General features: G+C 34.9%; 3 protein-coding genes across 3 annotated transcripts; 2 read left to right on the top strand and 1 right to left on the bottom strand.

Moving 5' to 3' along the window:
* The first annotated feature begins 150 nt into the window (after positions 1–150).
* On the top strand, positions 151–17,246 carry slc25a18 (solute carrier family 25 member 18). The gene is made up of 10 exons (XM_073831885.1): positions 151–275; positions 2,608–2,771; positions 2,896–3,018; positions 4,349–4,404; positions 4,547–4,637; positions 7,014–7,129; positions 7,339–7,525; positions 9,734–9,903; positions 16,412–16,487; positions 16,571–17,246. The coding sequence occupies exons 2-10, from the start codon at positions 2,752–2,754 to the stop codon at positions 16,710–16,712; spliced, it is 981 nt and encodes a 326-aa protein (XP_073687986.1). The 5' UTR covers positions 151–275; positions 2,608–2,751; the 3' UTR covers positions 16,713–17,246.
* A 1,696-nt stretch (positions 17,247–18,942) lies between these two features.
* atp6v1e1a (ATPase H+ transporting V1 subunit E1a) lies at positions 18,943–23,972 on the bottom strand. The gene is made up of 9 exons (XM_073831719.1): positions 23,765–23,972; positions 22,977–23,042; positions 22,777–22,886; positions 21,168–21,234; positions 20,984–21,073; positions 20,251–20,319; positions 20,066–20,160; positions 19,618–19,705; positions 18,943–19,526 (listed from the first exon to the last, which is right to left on the bottom strand). Exons 1-9 carry the CDS (start codon positions 23,795–23,797, stop codon positions 19,464–19,466), a joined length of 681 nt encoding a protein of 226 aa, XP_073687820.1. The 5' UTR covers positions 23,798–23,972; the 3' UTR covers positions 18,943–19,463.
* A 585-nt stretch (positions 23,973–24,557) lies between these two features.
* Positions 24,558–27,127, top strand: LOC141301252 (carboxypeptidase A2-like). The gene is made up of 11 exons (XM_073831507.1): positions 24,558–24,645; positions 24,751–24,832; positions 24,948–25,082; positions 25,152–25,250; positions 25,345–25,446; positions 25,536–25,637; positions 26,010–26,129; positions 26,231–26,327; positions 26,409–26,608; positions 26,688–26,772; positions 26,891–27,127. Exons 1-11 carry the CDS (start codon positions 24,581–24,583, stop codon positions 27,076–27,078), a joined length of 1,275 nt encoding a protein of 424 aa, XP_073687608.1. The 5' UTR covers positions 24,558–24,580; the 3' UTR covers positions 27,079–27,127.
* The last annotated feature ends 59 nt before the right edge of the window (positions 27,128–27,186 follow it).

The following is a 27,186-nucleotide window of genomic DNA, read 5'->3' as shown; positions in this document are numbered from 1 at the left end:
TGCTTGTATTAGTGTGTATATGTGTGTATATGTGTGAATATGTGTCAAGTTTCATTAGTTTAAAGCTGTTCATTCTCTGTCTATGTCATTGGGAGTCGCAACAAGAGGGAGGGACTTAAGCACAGAGGGACAATGCTTGTGTTTGTGCAACGGCCCCTGAGTGGCGGCTGCCCCTGTCGGATCTCTTGTGCCTGACTACGGCTGCTGCACACATTGTCAGCGTGCAGAGGGGGGAAGAGGACGGCTTGATCCGACCGGTCCATGCACTGACAGAGGTAAGAACATGATAATCATCCTCTCAAACAGAGTTCCTAACTTGTCAATTGGTCAAATATGCAGGCTTGCGTAAGGGGGGGATCTGTTTGGGGTAGTTGTGGAAAGTCTTGTGAGGGAGAGAGCGCTTTAGGATGAGGAGGGGGGCCAGATCTAACTTGTCTGTGTTTTGGCAGTGAAGGGGTATGAATAGAGCAGGCTTGAAAGAAAGCAGTGCTGAAGAGAAAGGCATGCTCAGAATGCCACTGGGCTCCAGAAAAGACAGAGCGAGAGGGAAAGAGAAAAGGGAGGATGTGAGTTTGCCGGAGGAAAAGATAGAGGGGTGAACATGAGAATGGTACCCCAGATGAGGTGAGAGTTAATGGAAACATACAGGAGGAAAGAGGAAGGTTATGAAAGTGGGACTCAAGTGAGGGAAAAGAGTGACAATGAAAAAGTGTTAAGAAATCCTGTCATTTTGGATAGCTGACAACATTTCAAGTGGTTTCAGTGGTGTGACTTTCATCCAAAACTATTTTAAACCACAAATTATAACCTAAATTTTCTTCTGTAATTATAATGCATGCATATTTATGACTCCTTTTTGTAAGAATGTTTAAATTATCACAATAAGGTTCCATTTGTTAACATCTGTTCTATATTATTTAACTTGAACTAACAATACTTATTTAATGATAATTTTAACATTTACTAGTACATTATTAAATCAAAAGTTGTATGTTACTGTCATTTAATGGACCTGAGAAAACATGAACTAACAATGAACAGTTGTGTTTTTATTATCTAATGTTAACAGAGATATAAATAATAATAAATAATATAAAAATGATGAATGTTGTAACCAATATACTGCTAATCGTAAGTTAACACATTAAGAAGTGTTAACTGCTGGAAGCTTTTTATAAAGCATTACCTTAAATATTATATATATATATATTTGTCAAACTGCAGGACCATTTAAAGTGATCAAAAAATAGCATATAAATAAATAAATAAATAAAAATAAATGTGTGTGTTTGTGTGTGTTTACAATAAGGTGTCATTTGTTAACATTACTTAATGTATTAACTAACGTGAATGAACAATAAACAATACATTTCATAGACTATTTATTCATCTTTGTTAATGTTAGTTAATGCAACTATTAATTAATGCAACTATGCAACTATTACAGAAGGTTTAAATGCTCACTGATGCTTCAGAAGGAAACACAATGCATTAAGAGCAGGGGGGTGAAAACTTTTTGAATTTGAAGATCAGGGTAAATTTAACTTATTTTGTCTTCTGGGAAACATATAAGTATCTTCTGTAGCTTCTGAAGGGCAGTTCTAAATGAAATAAATATGATATTTAGCAAAATAAGAAAAAATGTACACATCTTAATTTTGTTCAAAAGTTTTCACCCCCAGCTCTTAATGCATAGTTTTTCCTTCTGAAGCATCAGTGAGTGTTTGAACTAAACAAACTAAACACTACATTAGACTAAACTAAAAACTGAACTAAAAAAACTGATATACTGACATAAAAGTTTGATTTACAGGATTTTAGTATTATATGTAGTCAATAAAAACAGTAACACTTTATAATAAGGTGTCATTTGTTAACATTAGTTGTGTAATTATGTATTAACATGAACAAACAATGAACAATACATTTATGACACTATTAATCTTTTTAATGTTAGTTAAATAAATTAGTCATTCATTGTTTGTTCATGTTAGTTCACAGTCCATTCACTAATGTTAACAAACTTGTGATTTTAATAATGCATTAGTAAATGCCGAAATTAATATTAACTAAGATTTATTGTTCATACTTAATTCATGTTAACTATTGTTAACTAACCTTATTGTAAAGTGTTACCGGCATTTCCTTATGCTTGTGTACATTTTCACCCGAAAAAAGCGCATAGAGACTTTATGTGTCAACTACTTAAATGAAGTTTACAATACTTTAAATTCATCTACTCTAGAAAACTAAAAACACTGATATACTAACTAATATACTTACACTAAAAAAAGTGTAAAAACAGTTGAAGCTACAGTAGATGTCTATATTTAAATCTTTTACATACGTTGTTGTAAAATAGGAAATCATGTTGATAAGCCCCTCATGTTAGCTCTCGTCTCTAGGTTAATTCAAGAGGTCGCAACCTCATTAGCAGCCAGCTTAGAGAGACTTTAGAAAGGAGGATGTTCTCTGTTTGTGCACTGTAGAAATCACTATTCAGAAAGTAAAGACAGTGCTTGTTATACAGTCCTTCTGCAATCACAGATTTTTCTTGTGTCTTGGTTAATAGCAAATACTAAGGTGTTTTTTTTTTTTTTACCAAAGAGTGGCTGTTCTTCCTGAAAAAAAGGGTGTGAAGGTTGGCACACCGTGCCAGAAGGCTGGCCGGGTGGTTCCTGGACAGTTTATCCTGAAACCTTTACGGCAGAGAGAGAAGAATTGGAGGAAATCAGTTAAAGTGTGGCCAAAATGGCCGAGAAGAAAGTGAGGTAAATTTTCCACTTCCTCTAGCGTCGGATATAGCGTTTGAGATAAATCTAAGCCGTTATATTGACATGTTTTTGTGTGTGGTTTTTGTCCTGCATGTGCGTGTTTGTTTCCTGGTGTTCACAGCCTCCCTGCTAAGCTGATTAACGGGGGCGTGGCTGGACTGGTGGGCGTGACCTGCGTGTTTCCCATTGATCTCGCCAAGACCCGCCTCCAAAACCAGCAGGGCGCTCGTGTTTATAGTGGAATGTGAGTTCAACATCTTTATGAGGTCCCAAAAGTGTGTTGCATTGCATGTCCTCCACTTTGTTTTGCACACACAGAAAAAGCGGTTTAAAATTACCCCTAAAAGGACATATTTGTACCTTTTTTTTTTTACCTTAATAGGTACATATTAGTACCTTAGAGTAGTAATATGCACCCTTAAGATACTGATATGTACCTATTTGGGGGGAAAAAAAGCTCCAAAGATGTCCTTCTAAGAGTACTGCTCCAGGGACAAGCTGTTGTACCCTAAAAGGTACAATTCTGGCCCCTTATTTTTCTGTGTGCAGGTACACTTGAAAAAATAAAGGTTCTATGTTGAGATCTGTGGTTGCATTAAAACCTTTAACATCTATGGAAACAAAAAGTTCTTTATAGTGGAAAAAAGATACTTTAGATTATTAAAAGTGACCCTAGGCCACAAAGTCATAAGGGTTACTCTTTTAAAACTGAGATTTATACATCATCTAAATAAATAAGCTTTCCATTGATGTATGGTTTGTTAGGATAGGACAATCTTTGGTCGAGATACAACTATTTGAAAATCTGGAATCTGAGGATGCACAAAAAAAATCTAAATACTGAGAAAATTGCCTTTAAAGTTGTCCAAATGAAGTTCTTAGAAATGCATATTACTAATCAAAAATTAAGTTTTGATCAATTACGGTAGTAAAATTTACAAAGTATCTTCATGGAACATGATCTTTATTTAATATCTAAATAACAACTGCTTATGTTTTCACTAAAATGAAGTGAAGCATGTGTTAGTGATTTACTCTGGGCAGAGGACTTTGTCTGGGTTTTACTGAATGACTCAGAAGATGCAAAACAACTTGAGTTGCATGCTTTTGCATCTTTGATCTGTCCTCGCTCCCAAATGCTTTTCATCCCTTTTTAAGTAGATATCTTTATGCATGTGTGATACCACTGAGATAAAGAGAAGCGCTCTTTATAGTAATGGTGCGTAAGGGGCTCTTTTCTTCTTTGTACACTTATGTAACAAGCGAATACCCAAGTGGTTTGTGGGCAAGAGACGGGCTGCTATTTTTTAAGCTGTTTCTTTCTTCCGCACACTACTTACTCCTTAAAGAATTCTTTGTGAATGTCTAATTTGGCTGTTCATTATACACTGACATTGAGAACATTCCGGTTTCTGGTGTTTAAGAGATTATTCTGGTTGTTACCAAACATTATTAAGGAATACAACTTTACAATGCATGTTATGGGTATTTTATAATGAATTGTGATTTTGTTATATTTCAGTTAGCAGGAGTATTTAATCAATCATATCAATCATTTCTGTCTTGTTGTGAAGGATGGACTGTTTGGCAAAGACGATCAAAATGGAAGGCTACTTCGGCATGTATCGAGGTATGAACTTGACTCAAACGTTCCTGGTGTTATTGAGGACAGCGTTGTTTAAAATATTAATAGTTTGAATTGTTTACAGGTTCTGGGATATGTTGCTGTCGTTCATATTCTCCTGAATTTCATTTTACGGTGTTTCTCTCAGGTGCAGCTGTGAATCTTACACTGGTCACACCAGAGAAAGCAATCAAACTGGCTGCCAATGATGTCTTCAGACAGAAGCTCTCCAAAGATGGGTAACCACCACTTTTTAACTATTTATAAAAGCAAGCAACTCATTCCAGTTTAAATATGAAGAAAAAAATACTGCCGTACTAGCAGAATTGAAAAAAAAAAAATGTTTTAGACAGATTTCATCAACACTCCCACATCTGATATTGGTCCAAAAAAGCTATACTGTAGTCTGTACTGTACTGTAATCACAGGTAGTTGAAAGCAGTATGTGTTTGACTTACTAAAAGTACTGACTAGGGCTGGGCGATTAATCGAAAAGTAATCGAAATCGACATTCAGAACCTATAATCGATCAAATTTTTCCAGGTCAATTATTTCAATTACTTTCCCTTTAAAAACATTACTGCATGTGGAGTCAGGTGACCCCGCTCCGTTACGTTACGTTATTCCTCCGACATGTCGATGGAGAGCTTAAGCAGTATTTATACAGTAAAAAGTATTTACAGGATATACAAGAGTCATTTTATTTAGAAGAGATACTGCTTATTTTCTACTTTTAATATTTATTATTATTTTATAAATAATTTATTTTGTTTCCAAAAGTGCAAGTTATTTATTTTCACTAATTTAAGAAAAATGTGACTTTTCGTTTTAAGCAATGTGTGCTTTAATTTCAGTTGTTCAACACTGATGTTCAATAAATAATCATAGATAGTAGATAGTGTGTGCACCCTTCATTCAAAAATCTCTCACTTGTAATATGTGCGCATATTTACTGTACAAAACTTGTCAGTGAACTATGAGGGCAACAAAATAAATATTATTTAAATATAATTAAATATAATTTTATTAATGAATAAAATAATCGTTCATTAATCGTAATCGGGTTAAAATGTTCAATTAATCGAGATTTTGATTTTAGGCCAAATTGCCCAGCCCTAGTACTGACTAATTATTTTGTGAATCGTACTGCACTGGTTGCGCTGTATGTTTCCCATTCACTGATTTACTTACGTGTTATTTTAAACCTGTATGACTTACATTTTACTGTAGAACACAAAAGAAGATAGTTGGAATTTTCTGATTCACTAAAAATATTTTTTTTAGGAATCGGACTGCTCTGGTTGTGCTGTATGTTTTTGATTCACTGCTTTACTTACTTACATGTTATTCTAAACCTGTAGAACACAAAAGAAGATACTTAAAATTTTCTAATTCTCTAAAAATAATTGGCTCACTAGAGTCATTTTCTCAGGAATCGAACCGCTCTGGTTGCGCTGTATGTTTTAGATTCACTAAAAAGAATCTGCACACTAGAGTCATTTTCTCAGGAATTGCTCTGTATGTTTTTGATTCACTAAAAAGAATTGGCACACTAGAGTCATTTTTTCAGGAATCTGACCACTTTGGTTGTGCTGTATGTTTTTGATTTACTAAAAAGAATCAGCTCATTAGAATATTTTTTTTAGGAATCTGACTGTTCTGGTTGCGCTGTAAGTTTGTGAGTCACTAAAAAGAGTCGGCACACTAGAGTAATTTTTTCAGGAATCAGACCACTCTGGTTGTGCTGTATGTTTTAGATTCACTAGAAAAGAATCGGCACACTAGAATAGAGTCATATGTTTTGTAATCTGACCGCTCTGTATGTTTCTGATTCACTAGAAAAGAACCGGCACACTAGAATAGAGTCATATGTTTTGTAATCTGACCGCTCTGTATGTTTCTGATTCACTTATATGTTTTTCTAAACCTGTAGAACACAAAAGAAGATATATTTAGAATTTTCTGATTCACTAAAAAGAATTGGCTCATTAGAGTCATTGTTTCAGGAATCGGACTGCTCTGGTTGTGCTGTATGTTTTCAATTCACTAAAAAGAATCAGCTCATTAGAATAATTTTTTTTAGGAATCGGACTGCTCTGGCTGTGTTGTATGTTTCTGATTCACTTAAAACAATCGGCTCGCTAGAGTCGTATATTCAAGAATCTGATTGCTTTGGTTGCACTGTATGTTTTTGTATCACTAAAAAGAATCAGCTCATTATACTTATATGTACAGGAATTGGACTGCTCTGGTTGCACTATAAGTTTCCAGTTCACTAAAAAGAATCAGCTCATCACTGTTTAGGAATCTGAGCGCACTGGTTGTGATGTATGTTTCTGATTCACTCAAATTAATTGACCATTCTGGTTGTGCTGGATGTTTCTCATTTGCTGAGATGAACTGGCTCAGTAGAGTCTGTGGATTCTCTGTCTCTGAGTTTTTATTATGGTTCTTAACAAAGACAACAATCTTTGTAAGAAAAAAATTATCTGTAAGCTGTTCCACAGAGGCATGTAGGTCACCAGCTGACTAATCTAAGCAATTATTTCTTTGGTAAATGCAATAATGATCATGATGTCATCTGGCCCATCTGTCATTGTATCTGTCACCCACAGAAAATTAGCTCTGTGGGGGGAAATCCTTGCGGGCTGTGGAGCTGGAACCTGTCAGGTGGTAGTCACCACCCCCATGGAAATGCTAAAAATACAACTGCAGGATGCTGGCAGGTTGGGTAAGTGTGTTTATTATGCTCCTGTGAGTGTCATCCAAGGTATGTAGGTCTCTATCTTAGGATGCCTACTAAGTACAAAGGTTAGCCAGAAATAAGCTGTTTGAGTACAATAGTATCCACCGAACAGCAGCTCCAGTTTTATTACACTACAAAATAAAATATAAAGATGATATTGAGGATATGAGTTGTAACTTCTCCATTTTGTCAAGCTGCTCAGCGGACTGTCGCTGCCTCTGCCTCTGCCGCTGGTCCAGCACCCTCACTGGTTGCCTCTCAGGCAGCACAACCAGGCACCAACGCCCCTCCTCGACCCTCAGCGACCCGTATCACCCTGAATCTACTTAAGACCCGAGGCCTCAGAGGACTTTATAAGGGTGCAGGTGCTACACTGATGAGGTAAGCCTTGACACCTTTATATACACTTGAGGTCAAAAGTTTACATCCCCCTTTCAGAATCAGCAAAATGTTAATTATTTTACCAAAATAAGAGGGATCATACAAAATGCATGTTATTGTTTATTTAGTACTGACCTGAATAAGATATTTCACATGAAAGATGTTTACATAGACAAGAGAAACTAATACTCCACAACAGAATAATCCACAAGAGAAAATAATAGTTGAATTTATAAAAATGATTCGGTTCAAGATTTACATCCCCTTGATTGTGTTGTTACCTGAATGATCCACAGCTGAAAATCTTCAGGTCTCACAAATTCTTTGGTTTTCCAGCATTTTTGTGTATTTAAATCCTTTCCAACAATGACTGTATGACTGTATCTTTTCACACTGAGGACAACTGAGGGACTCACATGCAACTTTTACAGAAGGTTCAAACGCTCAATGATGCTCCAGAAGAAAAAAACATGCATTAAGAGCCGGGGGAGGGGGTGAAAACTTTTTGAATTTGAAGATCAGGGTAAATTGAACTTGTTTTGTCTTCTGGGAAACATGTAAGTATCTTCTGTAGCCTCTGAAGGGCAACACTAAAGGAAAAAATATGATATTTAGGCAAAATAAGAAAAATGTACACATTTCTATTCTGTTCAAAAGTTTTCACCCCCAGCTCTTAATGCATAATTTTTCCTTCTGAAGCATCAGTGAGCATTTGAACCTTCTGTAATAGTTGCATATAAGTCCCTCAGTTGTTCTCAGTGTGAAAATATAGATCAAAATCATAGTCTTTGAAATACACGAAAATGCTGAAAAGAATGCTGCCCAAGAATTTGTGGGACCTGAAGGATTTTTTAAGAACAGCAGACAGTTTAACTGTTCAAGACAAACAAGGGACTCATGAACAACTATCACTAAACAAAAAAACACAGCTTTGGATCTTTCAGGTAACAACACAGTATTAAGAATCAAGTGTATGTAAACTTCTGAACGGGGTCATTTTTATAAATTCAGCTATTATTCTTTCTTGTTGACTATATGTAAACCTCTTTTATGTGAAATATCTTATTCAGGTCAGTACTAAATAAACAATAGCATGCATTTTGTATGATGTACTCACCCTCAAGCCATCCTAGGTGTTTTTCCTGTGTGACTTTCTTCTTTCAGACTAATAAAATTGAAGTTATATTAAAAAATGTCCTGGCTGTTGAGATTTTGGAGCAAAATAAAGTGCATCCATCCATCATAAAACATGCTCCACACAGTTCAGAGAGGTTAATAAGGGCCTTCTGAAGTAAATTGATGCGTTTGTGTAAAAAAAAAAAAAGATCCATATTTGATCTATTATCTCTAGCTTCTGCTAACTGTTGTACACGCATTCACAAGAGAGCGGCATTCCAGCTGATAACGTAGAAGTTTTAAATATGAATATTTTTCTTACACAAATGCATCGATTCACTTCAGAAGGCCTTTATTAACCTCCCCGGAGCCATGCGGAGTACTTTTTATGATGGATGGATGCACTTTATTTCGTTTCAAAATCTCAACACCCATTCACTGCCATTATAAAGCTTTGAAGAGCCAGTACATTTTTTGATATAACTCCAATAGTATTCGTCTGAAAGAAGAAAGTCATATATACCAAGGATGGCTTGAGAGTGAGTAAGTCATGGGGTAATTTTTTTTATTTTTGAGTGAACTATTTCTTTAAGTCAAACAACTAAGCTATGTTAGCCGATCAACATCCTTCTCTTTAGTAAACCTTCAGTGACGTGCTGTCTTAACTAACTTAAGCGATTGCTCTCTCAGCAAACAGGCACTGTTTTGTTACAAAAGGATGGCTATACGTCATGATGACCCTTCACCTTTAACACCTCCAAAGCAAATACACCCACTCACCTACCCGTACAGCCCCTCCCCCGCAGTCTGTGATGTAATCCAAGCTGAACTGATGTAACCTGCCAGCTGTCAGTTCTGATCTGTTATTCATAGCTTCTAATTAACCGTAGGCGGAATTCTCTTCTTAATGGAATTCTAACGAGAACTCAATCTCAATCTGTTGTCTCTGTCATCTGCGGCCTACACAGCCTAAATCATATTTCTACAATCGACAGACTAAAACTAATCAGACAAAGCGATCAATCACGAGTCATCAATAACGTCCTGCAGCTATGTCTACATTCTATGGCTCTATGTCTGTTCTCTGTGCAGGGACGTCCCGTTCTCCATGATCTACTTCCCGCTGTTCGCCAACCTCAACACCGTGGGCCGCACTGAGGATCGCCATAGCAACCCCCAGGAGCGGGCCCCCTTCCTGCAGTCTTTCGTGGCTGGCTGCACGGCCGGCTCAGTGGCGGCAGTAGCCGTCACTCCACTGGACGGTGAGATGCAGGCAAGAGAGGAGTAGAGGAACACAGTTTGCTCTCTCTCCTTTAGAAATGGATGCTGATAAATGTCCTATTTAGTTAGTCAGAGCTGGCCAAGTCTGTAAAAATCAGGGCTAATCCTGTTTCAACATTACTACTGCACTGCTGAGAAACTGTTGGGTGTTGGTAGTCAGTTGTTATAGGTTTTGTATAGTTAATAGACCATAGATAGACAGATTTATTCACTATAGTTTAGAAAATGGTATTGAATTGAATTACAGTCAAACTTAAATTTATTCAGACACCTTTAAAATTTCTCACATTATCACAGTCTATTCCTTATAGTTTAGAAAATGTTAATAAAATAAGACAAGAACTCAGGAGTTAAACTGTGTCAGAACAAACACTTTGATAGAAAGGTATGGAACAAAACATGGTCAGGTCAAAGTGTCAAATACATTTTTTGGTCCAATATTTTTTATCAATTTTACTGTATAATTTTACATTATAATACGTCACAGTTTACTTTATATAGCTATCTTCACTTACATAAATTAACTATAGTGTTCTGCGCCTACTAGTAAAAAAACATTAAAAAAATATATCTGGTGTCTGAATAATTTTAGGCTTGAGTGTATATACATATTTAATTGTATATTTAATATATTATATTTAATCTTTATTTATTTATTTTAGAATTAACATTTTAAAATGTTGTCATGCCACTTTTATTTTAATATATTGAATATATATAATTATGTAATATATAATATAATATTTCCAAACTTGCCTACTGCATAATTATTTATTTATTTATTTATTTTAAATACATATTATTAATAGCTAGTTATATATATATATATATATATATAAACAAAGTGACGCTTGTATTTAATCAATGTTATTTATTATTATTTTATATGCTGTTATATGTATTCTATATAGTTTGTATTCTGTTTGTGAACATTTTAAATTCGTATGTAAGTCATTTTTTTTAGGTTATTTTATATTTATTTTTTATTCTTTTTTTATTTTATTTTGTACTTCAATTCAAACATACTCAGGTTTTTTTTTCATAATTTCAGTTTTTTGGCAAGGCAGCATTTTCTATTTTTGTTTAATTATTATTATTATTATTAGTTACTCAGCTAATATTTCTTTTATATATGTACATTAACAGTCAGAAGTTTTTTTAGAGAGTAAGATTTTTCTCACCAAGCCTGCATTTATTTGATCCAAAGTAGAGCAAAAACAGTATAACATTTTGAAATATTTTTACTACTTAAAATAACCGTTTTCCATTTGAATATATTTTAAAGTGTAATTTATTCCTGTGATTTCAAAAGCTGAATTTTAGCATCATTACTCCAGTCACATGATCCTTTAGAAATCATTCTAATTTCCTGATTTGTTGCTCCAAATTTTTTTTTAATTATTATTATGTTGAAAACATCCGTGTAGAATTTCAAGTTTTCTTTGATGAATAGAAAGTTCAGAAGAACAGCATTTATGTAAGTAGAAATCTTTTGTAACATTATAAACGTCTTTTTCATCACTTTTGACCAATTTAAATAAAAGCATTAATTTCTATACTAAAATAAATAAAAAAATATACTGATTTTCATATACAGGTCCTTCTCAAAAAATTAGCATGTTGTGATAAAGTTCATTATTTTCTGTAATGTACTGATAAACATTAGACTTTCATATATTTTAGATTCATTACTACACAACTGAAGTAGTTCAAGCCTTTTATTGTTTTAATATTGATGATTTTGGCATACAGCTCATGAAAACCCAAAATTCCTATCTCAAAAAATTTGCATATTTCATCCGACCAATAAAAGAAAAGTGTTTTTAATACAAAAAAAGTCAACCTTCAAATAATTATGTTATGTAATTATGTGTTTTATCAAGGGCAGGGTCAATTCAGCTAGCTATCAGGAGATTTTGGAGCACTTCATGCTTCCATCTGCTGAAAAGCTTTATGGAGATGAAGATTTCATTTTTCAGCACGACCTGGCACCTGCGCACAGTGCCAAAACCACTGGTAAATGGTTTACTGACCATGGTATTACTGTGCTCAATTGGCCTGCCAACTCTCCTGACCTGAACCCCATAGAGAATCTGTGGGATATTGTGAAGAGAAAGTTGAGAGACGCAAGACCCAACACTCTGGATGAGCTTAAGGCCGCTATCGAAGCATCCTGGGCCTCCATAACACCTCAGCAGTGCCACAGTGCCGCATTGAAGCAGTCATTTCTGCAAAAGGATTCCCGACCAAGTATTGAGTGCATAACTGAACATAATTATTTGAAGGTTGACTTTTTTTGTATTAAAAACACTTTTCTTTTATTGGTCGGATTAAATATGCTAATTTTTTGAGATAGGAATTTTGGGTTTTCATGAGCTGTATGCCAAAATCATCAATATTAAAACAATAAAAGGCTTGAACTACTTCAGTTGTGTAGTAATGAATCTAAAATATATGAAAGTGTAATGTTTATCAGTACATTACAGAAAATAATTAACTTTATCACAACATGCTAATTTTTTGAGAAGGACCTGTAAATGCTAATCGTTGGATCTTTCTATTCATCAAAGAATCCTGGAAAAATAAATACTAAACTGTTTTAAATATTGATAATAAAAATCATAAAAATGTTTCTTGAACAGATCAGCATATTACAATGATTTCTGAAGGATCATGTGACACTGAAGACTTAAGTAATGATGCTGAAAATGTGGCTTTGATCACAGGAATAAATTACATTTTAAAATACATATTTAAATAGAAATCAGTTATTTTAAATAGTAAAATAGGCCTGGTGAGCAGAAGAGAATTCTTTAAAAAACGTGAAATAAACGTGTATCCACAAAAAGTTACTTATACATATACATTATTTTTTGTACTTCTAGTCATTTGTGCAAGTACTCAAAACATTTTTAACACTCCTTTAAAAAATGAATCAAGTGAATCCCTTAAAAGGATCTTTAAAAAATGTGAGCACAAATAATTAATACTAATCATCTTTTTGTTTCGTGATGAATTATAGTTACATTTTTACCAAACTATTCCCTAACTAGGTCAATCCCAGCATTTCATAAAGGCACAGAATGAGTCTTTTGTTTCTGAGTGATTAATTAGTGAAGCCTATGTGCTGTGGTAGACTCCTGCTGTGATGTGTAGACTGAAACATTTCATTTCCTTTGAAGTACGTGCAAAGTCTGCAAAGTTTGCTTTCAAGTTTTATTCAGAAAGCATTTTGTTTATAGCTTGTGTTTTGTCGGTGAGACAATTCTTTGTTCCCTGAAACATCAGTGAGGATTAGGACAGTGGAAACACTGGCAGTTGCTTCAGAGTCTCTATTTGAAGATTTGGCAGTACTGCATGCCACATAACATTGTTTAGAAGGTCAAAAATAGATTTAGAGAAAACCTATCACCCAGTTTTTCAACACCTAATTAGTCCTGTGTAGCCTAACTTTTAAAGCACAGTATGTTACAGAACAGACACAGACACTAATGTTTAACTAATGTTTAAAAAAACAACAGCTTCAAAATGAGAAATATGAGGTAACATCCTAAACAAAGATACTTTGTAATCTAGGTTGGGCTATAAATAAAGTAGCAATGTTGATTATTGAACTTAAAGGAGTAGTTCACTTTCAGAACAAAAATTTACACATAATGTACTCACCCCCTTGTCATCCAAGATGTTCATGTCTTATTAATGTTAAAATTTTGTTTTTTGAGTAAAACATTTCAGGATTTCTCTTCATATAATGGACTTCTATGGTGCCCCCGAGTTTGAACTTACAAAATGCAGCTTCAAAAGGCTCTAAACGCTCACTGCCCAGGAAAGAAGGGTCACAATTTACAATTACAATTTACATACTTTTTAACCTCAAATGCTCATCTTGTCTAGCTCAGCAAGACAAGCATTTGAGATTAAAAAGTATATAAATTGTAAATGTTTTTAGGATGACAAGGGGGTGAGTACATTATCTGTAAATTTTTGTTCTGAAAGTGAGCTACTCCTTTAATGCTGGGCGATATACCGGTTCCGACGATAAACCAGTACGCACACGGTTTGAATTTAAAAACGCTAGGCATGTAAACAGCCTCGTGAATTGAGTGGAGATCCCTGTTAACTGCAGACACTTCTGACTTATGATTATTTAACTATTGATAACACAACAAATTCACATTTTGTTGTTTGGGGCGATTTTGCTTTTGTTTTTCTCCAAAATTATAAAGTGAAATGTTTTGAAAATAACTACAGTGAAAGTCAGGGTCACTCTGAATACAGATGGAGTGAAAGAATGAGCTAACCTATAGAGGAATATTTTTTATGAGTGTTGGAAAATGGGATACAGTGCAAGTGCTATAGGACTCATTTTGTAGTTTAGGGTGATTTTATTTCTAATTTTCTCCAAAACTATACAGTAAAATGTCTTGAAAATAACTACAGTGATAGTCAGGGTCACTGTGAATACAGATCAATTGAAAGAATGAGCTAACCTATAGAGGAACATTTTTTATGAGTGTTGGAAAAAAATGGGATACAGTGCAAGTGCTATAGGACTCATTTTGTAGTTTAGGGTGATTTTGTTTCTAATTTTCTCCAAAACTATACAGTAAAATGTCTTGAAAATAATTACAGTGATAGTCAGGGTCACTCTGAATACAGATGAAGTGAAAGAATGAGCTAACCTATAGAGGAAAATTTTTTATGAGTATGGTATTTAAATATATGGAAATAATCCAAGTGGTAGGACACATATGTTGTTTTGTATGAGCTAAACTATATACGGAAATTATAAAAGTGCAAGTATGTTTGGGATGATTTTGCCTTTAATTTTCACTGAAACTGTACAGTAAAATGACTTGAAATTAATACATTGATAGCCAGGATCAAAGTAAAAGTATTTACAAACATTATATTTATACACACACACACACACACACACACACACACACACACATACAAACATTAAAATAAAAGATTAAATAAAAAACATTTATATTAACATTTATTAACATTAATAAATTATTTTTAATAATGTACAAATACAAACGTTTATGCACAAAATTACATAAACTAAAAGGAAACGCCGGTGTGACGGCTTTTTCTTCTTCTATATATAGTCAGTGAGAGAGAGAGAGAGCCTACACACACACACACACACACAAACATAAAAAAAACGGAATAAAACACGTTAATAGTATTATTTTTTTACATTAATTTTACATAAATTATTTAGAATAATTAATATACAAACAAACGTTTATGGACTAATGTAATGTATTTATAAACACCAATATAAAGAATATAGGAAACGCCGGTTTGACAGCTTCTTTACAGGCATTTTGCCTGCTCTCAGTACCCGTACCGTAAGTGCACGATTACACGCGCAAACAAAAAAAAAAGTGCGGCTGCCTTGACCGTGTATTTTTGAAGCGCGGCTGGCTTGACCGCAGACTGCCGCAGACCGATCAAGCTTACTGTTAAATATTGGAAGAAAATACCAAATACTGAATTAGGGGATTATATAAATGTATCTCTGAGGGAAACCGAATGTTTCCAGAAAAGTTTAGATAGTATTTACATTTCATTTTACCTTCGTATAATCCATTTTAATGTAGGCTTGTATTTAAAAGCGCAGCGTTGCTGTTTACAAAGTTAAAATCAGGTTAAAGGGGCTATATGTAATTTTTTCCCCAAAATAAACGTAACAATAGCCTTTTTATTTGACCATTTATGACTCAAACATCTCCTGATGAGCATACTGACACCTTGTCAGCTCACAGTGGGTGCACCTATAAGCCTGTATGTATGTATCCTATTTTTCCTATTTTCTGTCGGGTCGGATTTTTCGCGCGCTGTCTGCGAATGTGACGTCAAGCGCGTTCATGTTAAACGTTTCAGATAACTCTGCCACCACCGCTAGTCATATATATTGCAAACAAACGTAGTTTCTCAAACAATATATGTATTTGACTGTTCTTACCTCTGTAAACATAATGTTGACTTCTTTGCAGCGGATGACTTGTGAAGTGTGTACGTACGAGCGCGCGCTGCGAGAGCGAGCAGAAAGGAAGAGCAGTTCCGTTTTTTGGCCACAGGTGTCAGTCGCGAGTTTAAATTTCAGAAAGTTACATATAGCCCCTTTAAAATGAAACGTTAGATCGTCGTTGTTCCATCACCGCCACCTTCTGTCAGAGAGTGAGTTTGTGTTGTTTTTGGTTCTTGTTTCGTGCAGATGTTTATGTAGCTAAGGGAAGACAGGTTCGGAACAACTTCAAGTAGGCTAAATGTTGACAGAATTTTCATTTCTGAATGAACTATTCCTTCAAAAGTATTACTGAATTGTTTGAAAGAACCAATTCATGGAAATGAATCAGACTAACTTTTCAGCTCTATAACATATGAGAAGTTAAATTTAGAAGCAAGACTGTTTGAATCTACACCTACTTAAAAATATAAATGAATGTATCTATTAATATTTGTCATTTTCAGTTATAAAGACTCGCCTACAGACCTTACAAAAGGGGGAAGGAGAGGACTCCTACAGAGGCATCATCGACTGCGCACAGTAAGCTTTATATTTGCATGCATTGTCATCTAAGCTAAATAATTTCCATATTCATGTATCACGGTATTATTTTTTTTACACAGACGTATTTTGAAACGAGAAGGACCAGCTGCGTTTCTTAAAGGAGCGACGTGTCGAGCTTTGGTCATCGCTCCGCTCTTTGGCATCGCTCAGGGTGTGTACTTCCTGGGCATCGGCGAGTCTGTGCTGGGGCTGCTGGGATAGCAGCAGGTGACGTTACCTCAGTCGTCATACACACATACTGTTTGTACACAGGCCAAGTGATAAAGAAAGAGGTGGCGAGGGGAAAAAAGAAGGTCCCAGACTTTATTTGCGATGAGGTAAATATGAAGGGAAATTCACATACCCAACCAAAGGAGGTTCATACACTTTGGGAGAACAGAGGAGGGTTGTGTAACGCTAACATAAAAGCCTATATTGCACACTAACTGTTTAAGCACCTAAAAACTACAAACAGGGTTCTTTAAGTAAGACAGGGTCCTGTTCTGACTAATCTGGCAGTTTTTTTTTGTCAAATTAATATTGTTTTTATGCCTTTAAAGTCCATAGGTACAATCAGTTTTAAAGCAATATGATTCGTGGTAATGTGTAATTAGATTTCAGAAAGTTATGGAAGCCCATTTTCACCAAGGAGTAAAAAAAATTGATAATTGTGACTTTTATCTTACAATTCGGATTTATTTTCTTGAAAATCATAGGAAAAAGTCAGAATTGAGTTTACATCTTAAAATTCAGGGGTTTTTTTCCTGCCACCAAAATAAAAAGTAAAAAAGATAATTGTATCTCACAATTTTGAGTTTGTATCTCACAGTTCTGACTTTCTTCCCAGAATTCTGAGTTTACATCTCACAATTCTGACTTTTTTGCTCAAAATTCTGAGTTTATATCTCGCTATTCTGCCTTTTTTCCAGAATTCTAAGTTTACATCTCACAATTCTGACTTTTTTGATCAAAATCCTGAGTTCGTATCTCACAATTCTGACCTTTTTCCAGAATTCTCAGTTTTTAGCTTACAATTCTGACTTTTTCGATCAATATTTTGTTTATATCTCGCTATTCTGATTTCCCCCCAGAATTCTGAGTTTATATTTTACAATTGGGATTTTTTTCTCTGAATTTTAGGTTTACATTTGAAAATTATGAGTTTATATCTCACAGTTGGGACTTTTTCCTCTGAATTCTGAGTTTACATTTCACAACTTTGAGTTTGTATTTCACAATTCTGACTTTTTCCCAGAATTTTGAGTTTATATCTTACAATTCTGACTTTTTTGCTCAAAATTCTGAGCTTACATTTCAGTTCAGTTTTCAAAATTCTAAGTTTACATTTCAGTTAGTCTCAGAATTGCAAAAAAAAATATATATATATATATACCATTTTTATGTTGTGGCAGAAATGGGCTTCCATTGAAAAGAGACTTAAATCAAAATTAAGATGAAATTTATCTTCTAAATTTATGTTTTGGCTCTCTACTGCTGATTGCCACCCCTTTAATCAGCAAAAAATAAGCAGAAACTGTGCTTAGTGTCTGCTGACCTAATCAGGTTGCTGCTTTAATTCTCGTCTCTCAGTAAATCTCAAGTCTTTACATGTGAAGAGACTGCAGGACTTAGCAGTGGAGGCCTTGTCCTTCTGTTATATGTTCCTATACGGGACAAAATATCTTGTAGGCTATAAAATGCTGACTTAATATTTTTTAATGCTTCTTTAAATGATTTTGTTGAGTGCGCAATAAATTGAAATGCAACAAAGCCTTATCCTTGCCACTCATTGAAAAAAATAACTATATATATATATTATTAGTATTATTCTTATGAAGAGAATTGATTATGTTGGAATTTCTTTCACATTCGGTAGAAAAGGGTACAGTGAAAAATAGACAGAAAAATGAGATCTTGAATAGTTTACTTTTGAGTGTACTTCAGTAAAAAGAAAAAAATGGTGGAGAAAATAAAGGATATTTCTGTTTAAAATACACTATTTTAATAATACCAAGAAAGAGATATTTTAAAAAGTTTATAGTGGCATATTCCTGGAAGACAAGACTTGATTTCTGAGAAAAAATATATATATATCTCAGAGACTTCATACTCCTATGTTATGCTAAATAACTGCAATAAGCAATCTGTACATTTCAATATGCAAGACTGATATAGGCATTTCTGCTTATTAAATCTGTTCACTGAAGAGCTTTTGTATTTTAAAGTCTCTTGAAAACATGGTCCAGAGTCATTTGATTATGCAAAACATTGTTTGTACACCACACCAGATGCTAATTTGCATCTCCTATATTTGAATTCCACAAGAGGGCAGCGTGTTTTTAATGTTTGAGGTATATGTAGCATCTTTAAGCCTCTGTCAGATTTCTGACTTGATGTAACCAACAAGCAATGTTTATACTGTAATGGGCACAGAAATGCTTCGAAATATAAATAAAATATATTTGATTTATTTCTCTGTAGTTGTACTACAAATGAAAACACAGACAGGCACAGAGTCATTTATATTTTTTGAATGAAAGTTTCCCTTTTCCAAGAAAACCTGTTAGTCTGCTAGCTTAGCTAACAACAACCAAGCCAATAACAATGTAAATTCCTGAGTGCTTAAAGCTTTTTGTTCAAACAGGCTGAGATAAGATGTCAGGTGTCCACTTTCCCTACAGATGACATGATATTCAACCAGAAAGCGTTACATAAACACTCAAAGGAGAGATATAAGGTAACATAAACACACATGATAAGCCTTTCGTTTTGAACCACTTTGGTTTTTTTTTTTCAAAAGAAACAGCAAAAACACAAAAGAAAAAGAGAGAGCAATTCATTGCTGAAACATGATCAGTTGAATTTTCTGAATTACTTCAGAAAATCCACAAAGTGACCTTTAAAAAAATAAAACGTCCCATCAAACCTCATTATCACTTTATCACCGTTTTCCTAACTACTAGTAACAGACCATTAGTCCATGAACTTGCGATTTTGGTTGGCACCAAAGAGCTGCACTCTGATCTCAGGCATCATCTGTGAGCAAAAAAGCAACAATATGGGACTTGAATACAACAAATATCCATAAACCAACTTTTTTCCCTGTTTCTGTGATTTGTTTCTCTACCTGTTGCGCTAGGAGTTCCAGTCTGCTCTCCAGCGTGTTGGACACTTTGATTTTGCCATCAGCGTTATAGATTTCAACACCTCCTGAGCTGAGGATGCCAAGCATGAACAGTTAACACAAATAATTATGCATCCACCTTATTCTGCATGCGGAAGTAAGCCTATGGGGGAGACTTCCAGTTCATTATCCGCTATAGGGAAATAGCGAGAAGAATAACAACGATGCAGTAAACGATAAAACTGTTTGCACTACAAACCAGTGTGTTCATAATTAAGATAATACGTTAAAAAACACGCCAATTTGCAACTTTGAGCTGTTTTGTACAGCTAAAAATTGCTGGACGTGGATGAGACCGCTAGCCAGACCCATAAATTATAAATGGCAAACATATGGCAAAAATAAGGTGGATACAAAAGCCTAAGTAAACTGAGTGTGTGAGTGACCTTACATGTTAGCGTGCAGGAAGTTGTTCTCGTCGATGCGCACTTCAATATTATTCTTTACTTTGTCTTTATAGATGGGGATGTTTTTCTTAACAGCAGCCTAAAATGAACAGATATGTAAATCTCTTTAAAAATGTAAAGGGTTTGTACCATTTGTAATGTTAACAGATTGATGGTAAATAGGGTTCACCTGAACCATTGCTACATCTTCCTTTCTGCACCGAATTATAACCTTGGGCTCCAGCAGCTGATAAAAACCCTGCAGAGGCAGAAAAAATGGTAATAAAATAGTTATTAATTATAACAATAATAAATGATTAATAAAAAGTTTCAATATACTTTAAAATTTACTTTATTTCTCTGAATTTTCACCAGCCATTAGTTTTCAGTGCCACATGATCCTTCAGAAATCATTCTGAGATGCAGATTTATTACCAGTGTTGGAAACAATTGTACTGCTTAATATTTTTTGGAATGTGTGGTATTTTTTTCAGGGTTCTTTGATGAATAAAAAGTTTTAAATAACAGCATATACCGTATTTAAAGGAATAGTTTACCAAAAAATAAAAATTCTGTCATTAACTACTCACCCTCATATCGTTCCAAACCTGTAAGACCTTCGTTCATCTTCTGAACACAAATTAAGATGTTTTTGATGAAATCCGAGAGCTTTCTGATCCTGCATAGACAGCAACGTGACTACCATGGGCCCAAGGCCCAGAAAGGCAGTAAGGACCACGACACATGCGTGTGTTGCCGCTGACGCAGAAAGCTCTCGGATTTCATCAAAAACATCTTAATTTGTGTTCCGAAGATGAACAGACGTCTTACGGGATTGCAATGACATGAGAATGGGTAATTGATGACAGAATTTTCATTTTTGGGTGAACTATCCCTTTAAAATAAAAAAAGAATCAGCAAACCTGTAACACAAGCCCCTCCAGCAGTGTTTGGTACTCATTTGGTTTTTTGGCAATGTCGGCCAGCCGTTTTTGTGCTTCGTTAAGGAGATCCTGCAAAGAATCACATGAGGAAGACGAAGGTGAGATTTCTTGCAATTTTATAAAAACAGACTATAGAAATGTCAAAATCACATAATTATCATACCTTAACCATGTCATCACGAGCTTTGAGTACCTTTAGTCTAGCCTGGTTCAGCAAATTCGACATTTGGCTGTGGATTTGCACAGACACATTAACAAATAATCGGAAGGACTCATGTTAAAAATTTAATGGGACAGTTCATTAAAAAAAAAAAAAAAACTGTTATTAATTACTCACCCTCACGTCGCCTCTTTGTTTATTATCAGAACACAAATTAAGATACACTATATCGCCAAAAGTATTGGGACACCTACTTCTAATGAACAGGTTTGACTACTTTAGTAATTTCCCTGAATACATATCTTAATGTTTAAGCATATAATCATATTCTAGGGTATTGTGTGCTTCCAGTTTTATAGCAACAGTTTGTACTGGACCCTTTTCTATTCTAACATATGCATCAGTGTATAAAGCAGGGTTCAAAAAGAAACTATTAATTCAGTCAGTGTGGAAGAACTCGACTGATCTGGTAAAACCAAGTCCTAATCTCAGATGAACACCTCTGGTGTGACTTTAAATGCAGACCTTGAGCCAGAAACTCATCACCAAACACCAATGACTTGTACATTCACTATATGGACAAAAGTATTGGGCCATCACCTTCTGCAGAACAGAAAAAGGCACTTCCAAAACTATAATGGAAACACAATTTATGTATTTAAAAATTGCATTTCCATCTCTGTTGTTGTTTTGGAAGCGTCTAAAATGACTGTACCCATATGTGCAAGTCATTGGTAATTGAGTTTTTGGCTCAAGGTCTGCATTTACAGTCACACCAGAGGTGTTCAATTGGGATTAGGACTTGGCTTTCTGCAGACCAGTCAAGTTCTTCCACATTGATTGAATCAATCATTTTTTAACTTTGCTTTATACACAGATGCACTGTCATGTTAGAATAAAAAAGGGTCCTGTCCAAACTGTTGCTACAAAACTAAAATTATACAATACCCTAGAATATCATTATATGCTTAACATTAAGATTTGTACTCATGGAAATTACTAAAGTAGTCAAACCTGTTCATTAGAATGGGGTGTCCCAATACTTTTGGCAATATAGTGTATTTTTGATTAAATCCGAGAGCTTTCTGACCCTGCATAGACAGCAACACAACTACCATGTTCAAGGCCCAGAAAGGTAGTAAGGACATCATTAAAATAGTCCATGTGACATCAGTGGTTCAACCTTAATTTTATGAAGCTACAAGAATACTTTTTGTGTGCGCACAGAAAACAAAACTAAAACGTCAGAACACTGACTCCTGTGTCAGCAGCATTATATGCATGTGTGGTACTATTGTGAATGTGAATAAAGTCATTATTTTTGTTTTGCTTGCACACAAAAAGTATTCGCGTAGCTTCATAACATTATGATTGAACCACTGATGTCACATGGACTAATTTAAGGATGTTCTTACTACCTTTCTGGGCCTTGTCAGTTGCGTTGCGCTGTCTATGCAGGGTCAGAAAGCTCTCGGATTCATCAAAAATATCTCAATTTGTGTTTCGAAGATGAATGAAAGTCTTACAGGTTTGGAACGACATGAGGGGTAAATAATGAATGACAGAATTTTCATCCTTGGCTCAACTACTCTTTTAAAGAACTCAAACTCACATTTTCTTCTGTTGTTCGATCTGTTTCTCTTTTTTCTCATAGTACTCCATTATCTTCAACCTCTGAGTCTGTACCAGTCGTCCCTTTTCAATATTAAACTCTTCTTCTGCCTGCAGGAAACAATACATATGATGCTCTAGAATAGACAAATTCAGACCATATTCATGTACTTATGCTAATCATTTATAATGCTTTTATACCTTTGCATCTATTTCTTCTGCCTTCTCACTGGCTTCCTGCTCAATAAAGGCCATCATGTGTTTGATCTGGAGAGATGCAAGGAAATCAGTGTCAGTAAAAGAGCAAAGCAAGGTTAAATTACAATGTAAGAGTTTTCAAACCCCTTTGATCCTTTATTAAGATGATGTCATGAAATAAAAAGGATGAGGGTAGAGACTGATGGGGAAATGAGACTGAAAGTGTTGCATCAGTGAAGCTGGGAAAGTACAGGGATGTGTGCTGGACAACTGAAGGACAGAGATTTCCTCTTTTGGCTTCATAATAAACAGCATTAAACACAGAATATTCATTCAAACAAAATCTAGATTTGAGAAGGTGCCTTTGCACTCCTCAAAGTAAAAGAGACGTCTAGCTATGAGTAATACATATTAATAAAATATTAATTGTTTTTTTTTTATATATGGCTTTCAAAACACTTTACAAACAACATATAATTCATAACAAATATAACATCAATTTAGCATCAATTCACATATTTATAAAATTGTTTACAACAATTATCTAAACATTAGTTCAGATTACGCCAAAATAATTACACTTTTTTATCAGATATATTACTTTATAAAACATACACTATTAAGTCAGATTCGCGGCTGTAATGTTGCATAAGACTCAAAAAGTACTGTATTTGTGTAATCAGCCCTATAACAGACATTTCTATTCTTTCCTGATATGAAATATAACACTTAGTTAAAAAATATAACTTTTAAAGCTACTTAATAAACTTCTTCTTAACTGGCTTTCTTACCTGTTTCTGTACGGCGGCATCGCTGAGCGCCATGGCTGCTGTTTTTAAGAAACTGACTGCGATCTGAACAGGGATTTATCACAGGAAAAATTTAAGTTTGACTTTATAAGTACTAAACTAAATTATTCACTACTTTATCTATATTACTAAAATCTGCAAGTCTAAACTATAGTTCCGCAAAGCGTCAGCTGACAAGGATGAATGCGTCACGTGATTTGAAGCGTCACGTCCAAGTTAAGACTCCGCCCACTTTCCGTTTTCTTGTTTGGCTGATTTGATGTCAAACAGACTTTAAAATGACTTACTGCGTGGACTAGGTTATTAATTCTTGATAAAGTTGTAATTGTAAACAATTGTAAGAAAATATATATAATCATTTTAAACGTCTAAGACTAAATATTAAGACAAAATGTGTTTTTTTTTTTCAATTCGAAACCCTGTTGGGCCACATGCTATGTCTCATAGTAGCTACCCTACTTTTTTTTTAATAGACATTTCTGAATCACTTCTTTAAAGGCTAATATAGCATTTTTTGTCAGTGTTTGCACATTTAAACTATTGATTAAAATCGAATTAATGGTAAATATATTTAAGTTAGAGCCTAAATGTAACAATTTCCATTTTTTCCCACTGAGAAACATAAAGCAATGGGCACCTGGAGCAGATGTACATACAAAAGTTAGCTGCATCAGGTGACAAAGTCATATTAACCTGCATCAGCACTAATATTACTGGTAACTCAACAGATGTTTGTGAGTATATAAGCACTGGTCTATATTAAAGAGACAGTAGAGATCATTCCCAGAACTGGAGAACATGACACTCTGTCTAGCATTCTTTGCGCTCCTGGCCGCTGTTCAATGCGAGGAGTTCTTTAATGGGTAAGTTCAGATACTTTTTTATTTATTTATTACTTACCGACTTAGGTCGGACTTGTTTCTTCAAAAATTTCTTCTTCAAAATGTCTCTTTTTTCTGTCTTAATAGAGACCAAGTTCTCAGAATCCATGCAGAATCTGAAGACCACATTCAGATTTTAAAGGAGCTGGAAAGGGACATCCATTCTGGGGTATCTGTTAAATCCCTGCTGACAAGTTTTAACTTTTATTTGATCACATGTGCAATATGACATGGAAATCTCTCAGATTCTGAAATATACATATATATATTATGTGATCCTACAGCTGGATTTCTGGACCCGTGCCATTTCTACTGAACGACCTGTTGACATCCGTGTGCCTCACTCCAGTCTGAACGCTGTCAAGGACTTCCTCAAGGAAAACAACATCCCTTTCACTGTCATGATCAACAATGTGCAGGTGAGTTATTCACAAAAAAACAGTGTTAGACTTTGCACAATTTGTAGAAGAAGACTTTCTGTTTCTCAGGAACTTTTGGACAGAGAGAGAGAAGAAATGGTTCACAATGCAGAAATGGAACGCAAGACCAAGAGCTTCAACTTTGCTGCTTACCATGACCTAGAGACTGTAAGTACATGTACTGACTTTTCAAAAATGCCATGCACAACCATGTTTATAACCTTAACAAAACATCTATTTTTTTTTTAATTATTCCTTTCAGATTTACAATTTTATGGACACCCTGGTTGCAAATCACTCAAACCTGATCTCTAAAGTGAATATTGGCAGCACTTTTGAGAACCGTCCCATGTATGTCTTGAAGGTAAACAGATCATATGATTATAAACTCCTTTTACAGGAAGATATCTATGTATCACTATCTAATTTTTTGTATATTTACAATGCATCCAGTTCAGCACTGGTGGAGAGAAAAAACCTGCAATCTGGATTGATGCTGGAATCCATGCGAGGGAGTGGGTTTCTCATGCTACTGGAGTGTGGCTTGCTGACAGGGTGAGAGATATACATTTATAGAGTTATAGATTTAGTGTTTGTTTGAGTCTGTTTGCGTCATGTGTTTTTTCTGATAGGAAATATGATATCTGCTAGAACATTTAGTTTTTGTAGTTCACTTGCCATTGCATCCATTTAAAAAAAAAAGGTCCATTCATTTGCTTAGAGATTCTTTAATTTTTTTATTTATATTTAATCATTACATTTAAAAAATGTCCAGAAAGAGAGCACATGCGCAACAACAATGAGCTTTTTTAGCAAGATCTTTTATTTTGTTTTTAATTATTCATTTTTATGTACTTCTATCATTTTATATCTTATTATTACTTTAATTTTTATATATCTTTTTAAATTCTGAACTTTTTTACTTAGATTGCAACAGACTTTAAGGAAAACCGTGCCCCTGTGCCCAGTATCCTCAGTCAGATGGATATTTACTTGATGATTGTGGCCAATCCTGATGGATATGTCTTCACTCACCGCTCTCTCAGTGTAAGCAGTCATTTAGTAGTTTCCATAAAGCACAAATACATGTTTAAAAGTGTTTCATAACCTTTTATAATTGCATATTTCGCCACTTAACATTACCTCAGGAGTTTTACCGTTTCTGGCGTAAGAGTCGGTCTGCGACCTCCAACCCCAAATGCCATGGTGTTGACCTCAACAGAAACTGGGATGCTGAATTCGGTGGTACGTTCATACTGTAGTTTCCTCTTGTTGCAACAGATCCAATGGACTTTGTCTTATTAAATGTGTCTACATTTTCTCCAGGTCCTGGAGCAAGCGATGACCCCTGTGCTGAAGACTACCGCGGTCCATCTGCTCAATCTGAGATTGAAGTGAAAAACATTGCAAATTTTATCATGGACCACGGAAACTTCAAATCCTTCATGACCCTCCACTCTTACATGCAGCTCCTAATGTATCCATACGGCTACATCGACACAGATGCTCCTGACCGGACTGAACTGGTAAGCAAATCTACTCCCATAAACCTCCTTGGTCTTCTTCTGAATCTTGTCTGTTTTATGATCTTGTGTGTTTTTCTAGCATGATGTGGCCACACAAGCAAACAAAGCCCTTAATTCCTGGCATGGCACTGTTTATAAAGTTGGAAGCATATTTCACACTATTGGTAAGTGGATTGTGAAACAAACATGAAAGTCTGACTCACCCTAAGAGCACTGAAAATGTTGATGAGTTTGTTTAAAAAAGTGGTCTCAGTATTACAAAATTGCAATGTTTTGTTTCAGAACCAGCTAGTGGTGCGAGTGTTGACTGGGCTTACCTACGTGGCATCAAATATTCCTTTGCTTTTGAGTTGCGTGACACTGGCGAATACGGATTCCTCCTGCCTGCGGACCAGATTGTTTCCACTGCAAGAGAGACGTGGTATGCTCTCAGATACATTATGCAATATGTTTGTGATCACCCTTACTGAGAGAAATTAAGCTTCAATAAACATCCCAGAGGATACATGTCAAAAAACACATCATTTAATATATATTATGCTTCAGCATTGTGCAAAATACCTTGATTCTTTTTTTTA

Source organism: Garra rufa, chromosome 25, assembly GCF_049309525.1.
Source record: "Garra rufa chromosome 25, GarRuf1.0, whole genome shotgun sequence".
NCBI lineage: Eukaryota > Metazoa > Chordata > Actinopteri > Cypriniformes > Cyprinidae > Garra > Garra rufa.
Note: the sequence above shows the minus strand (reverse complement) of the source record. Positions and strands in the feature narration are given on the sequence as shown.

Coding starts and splice junctions, on each gene's coding strand:
- LOC141301252 (XM_073831507.1), top strand. CDS start 24,581: ATGACACTCTGTCTAGCATTCTTTGCGCTCCTGGCCGCTGTTCAATGC. Junction 25,083..25,151: donor TCATGATCAACAATGTGCAG/GTGAGTTATTCA, acceptor TCTGTTTCTCAG/GAACTTTTGGACAGAGAGAG. Junction 26,328..26,408: donor CTGGGATGCTGAATTCGGTG/GTACGTTCATAC, acceptor CATTTTCTCCAG/GTCCTGGAGCAAGCGATGAC.
- slc25a18 (XM_073831885.1), top strand. CDS start 2,752: ATGGCCGAGAAGAAAGTGAG. Junction 7,130..7,338: donor GCAGGATGCTGGCAGGTTGG/GTAAGTGTGTTT, acceptor CATTTTGTCAAG/CTGCTCAGCGGACTGTCGCT. Junction 7,526..9,733: donor GCAGGTGCTACACTGATGAG/GTAAGCCTTGAC, acceptor TTCTCTGTGCAG/GGACGTCCCGTTCTCCATGA.
- atp6v1e1a (XM_073831719.1), bottom strand. CDS start 23,797: ATGGCGCTCAGCGATGCCGCCGTACAGAAACAG. Junction 22,887..22,976: donor CAGAAGAAATAGATGCAAAG/GTATAAAAGCAT, acceptor TGTTTCCTGCAG/GCAGAAGAAGAGTTTAATAT. Junction 20,320..20,983: donor TGGAGGGGCTTGTGTTACAG/GTTTGCTGATTC, acceptor CTGCCTCTGCAG/GGTTTTTATCAGCTGCTGGA.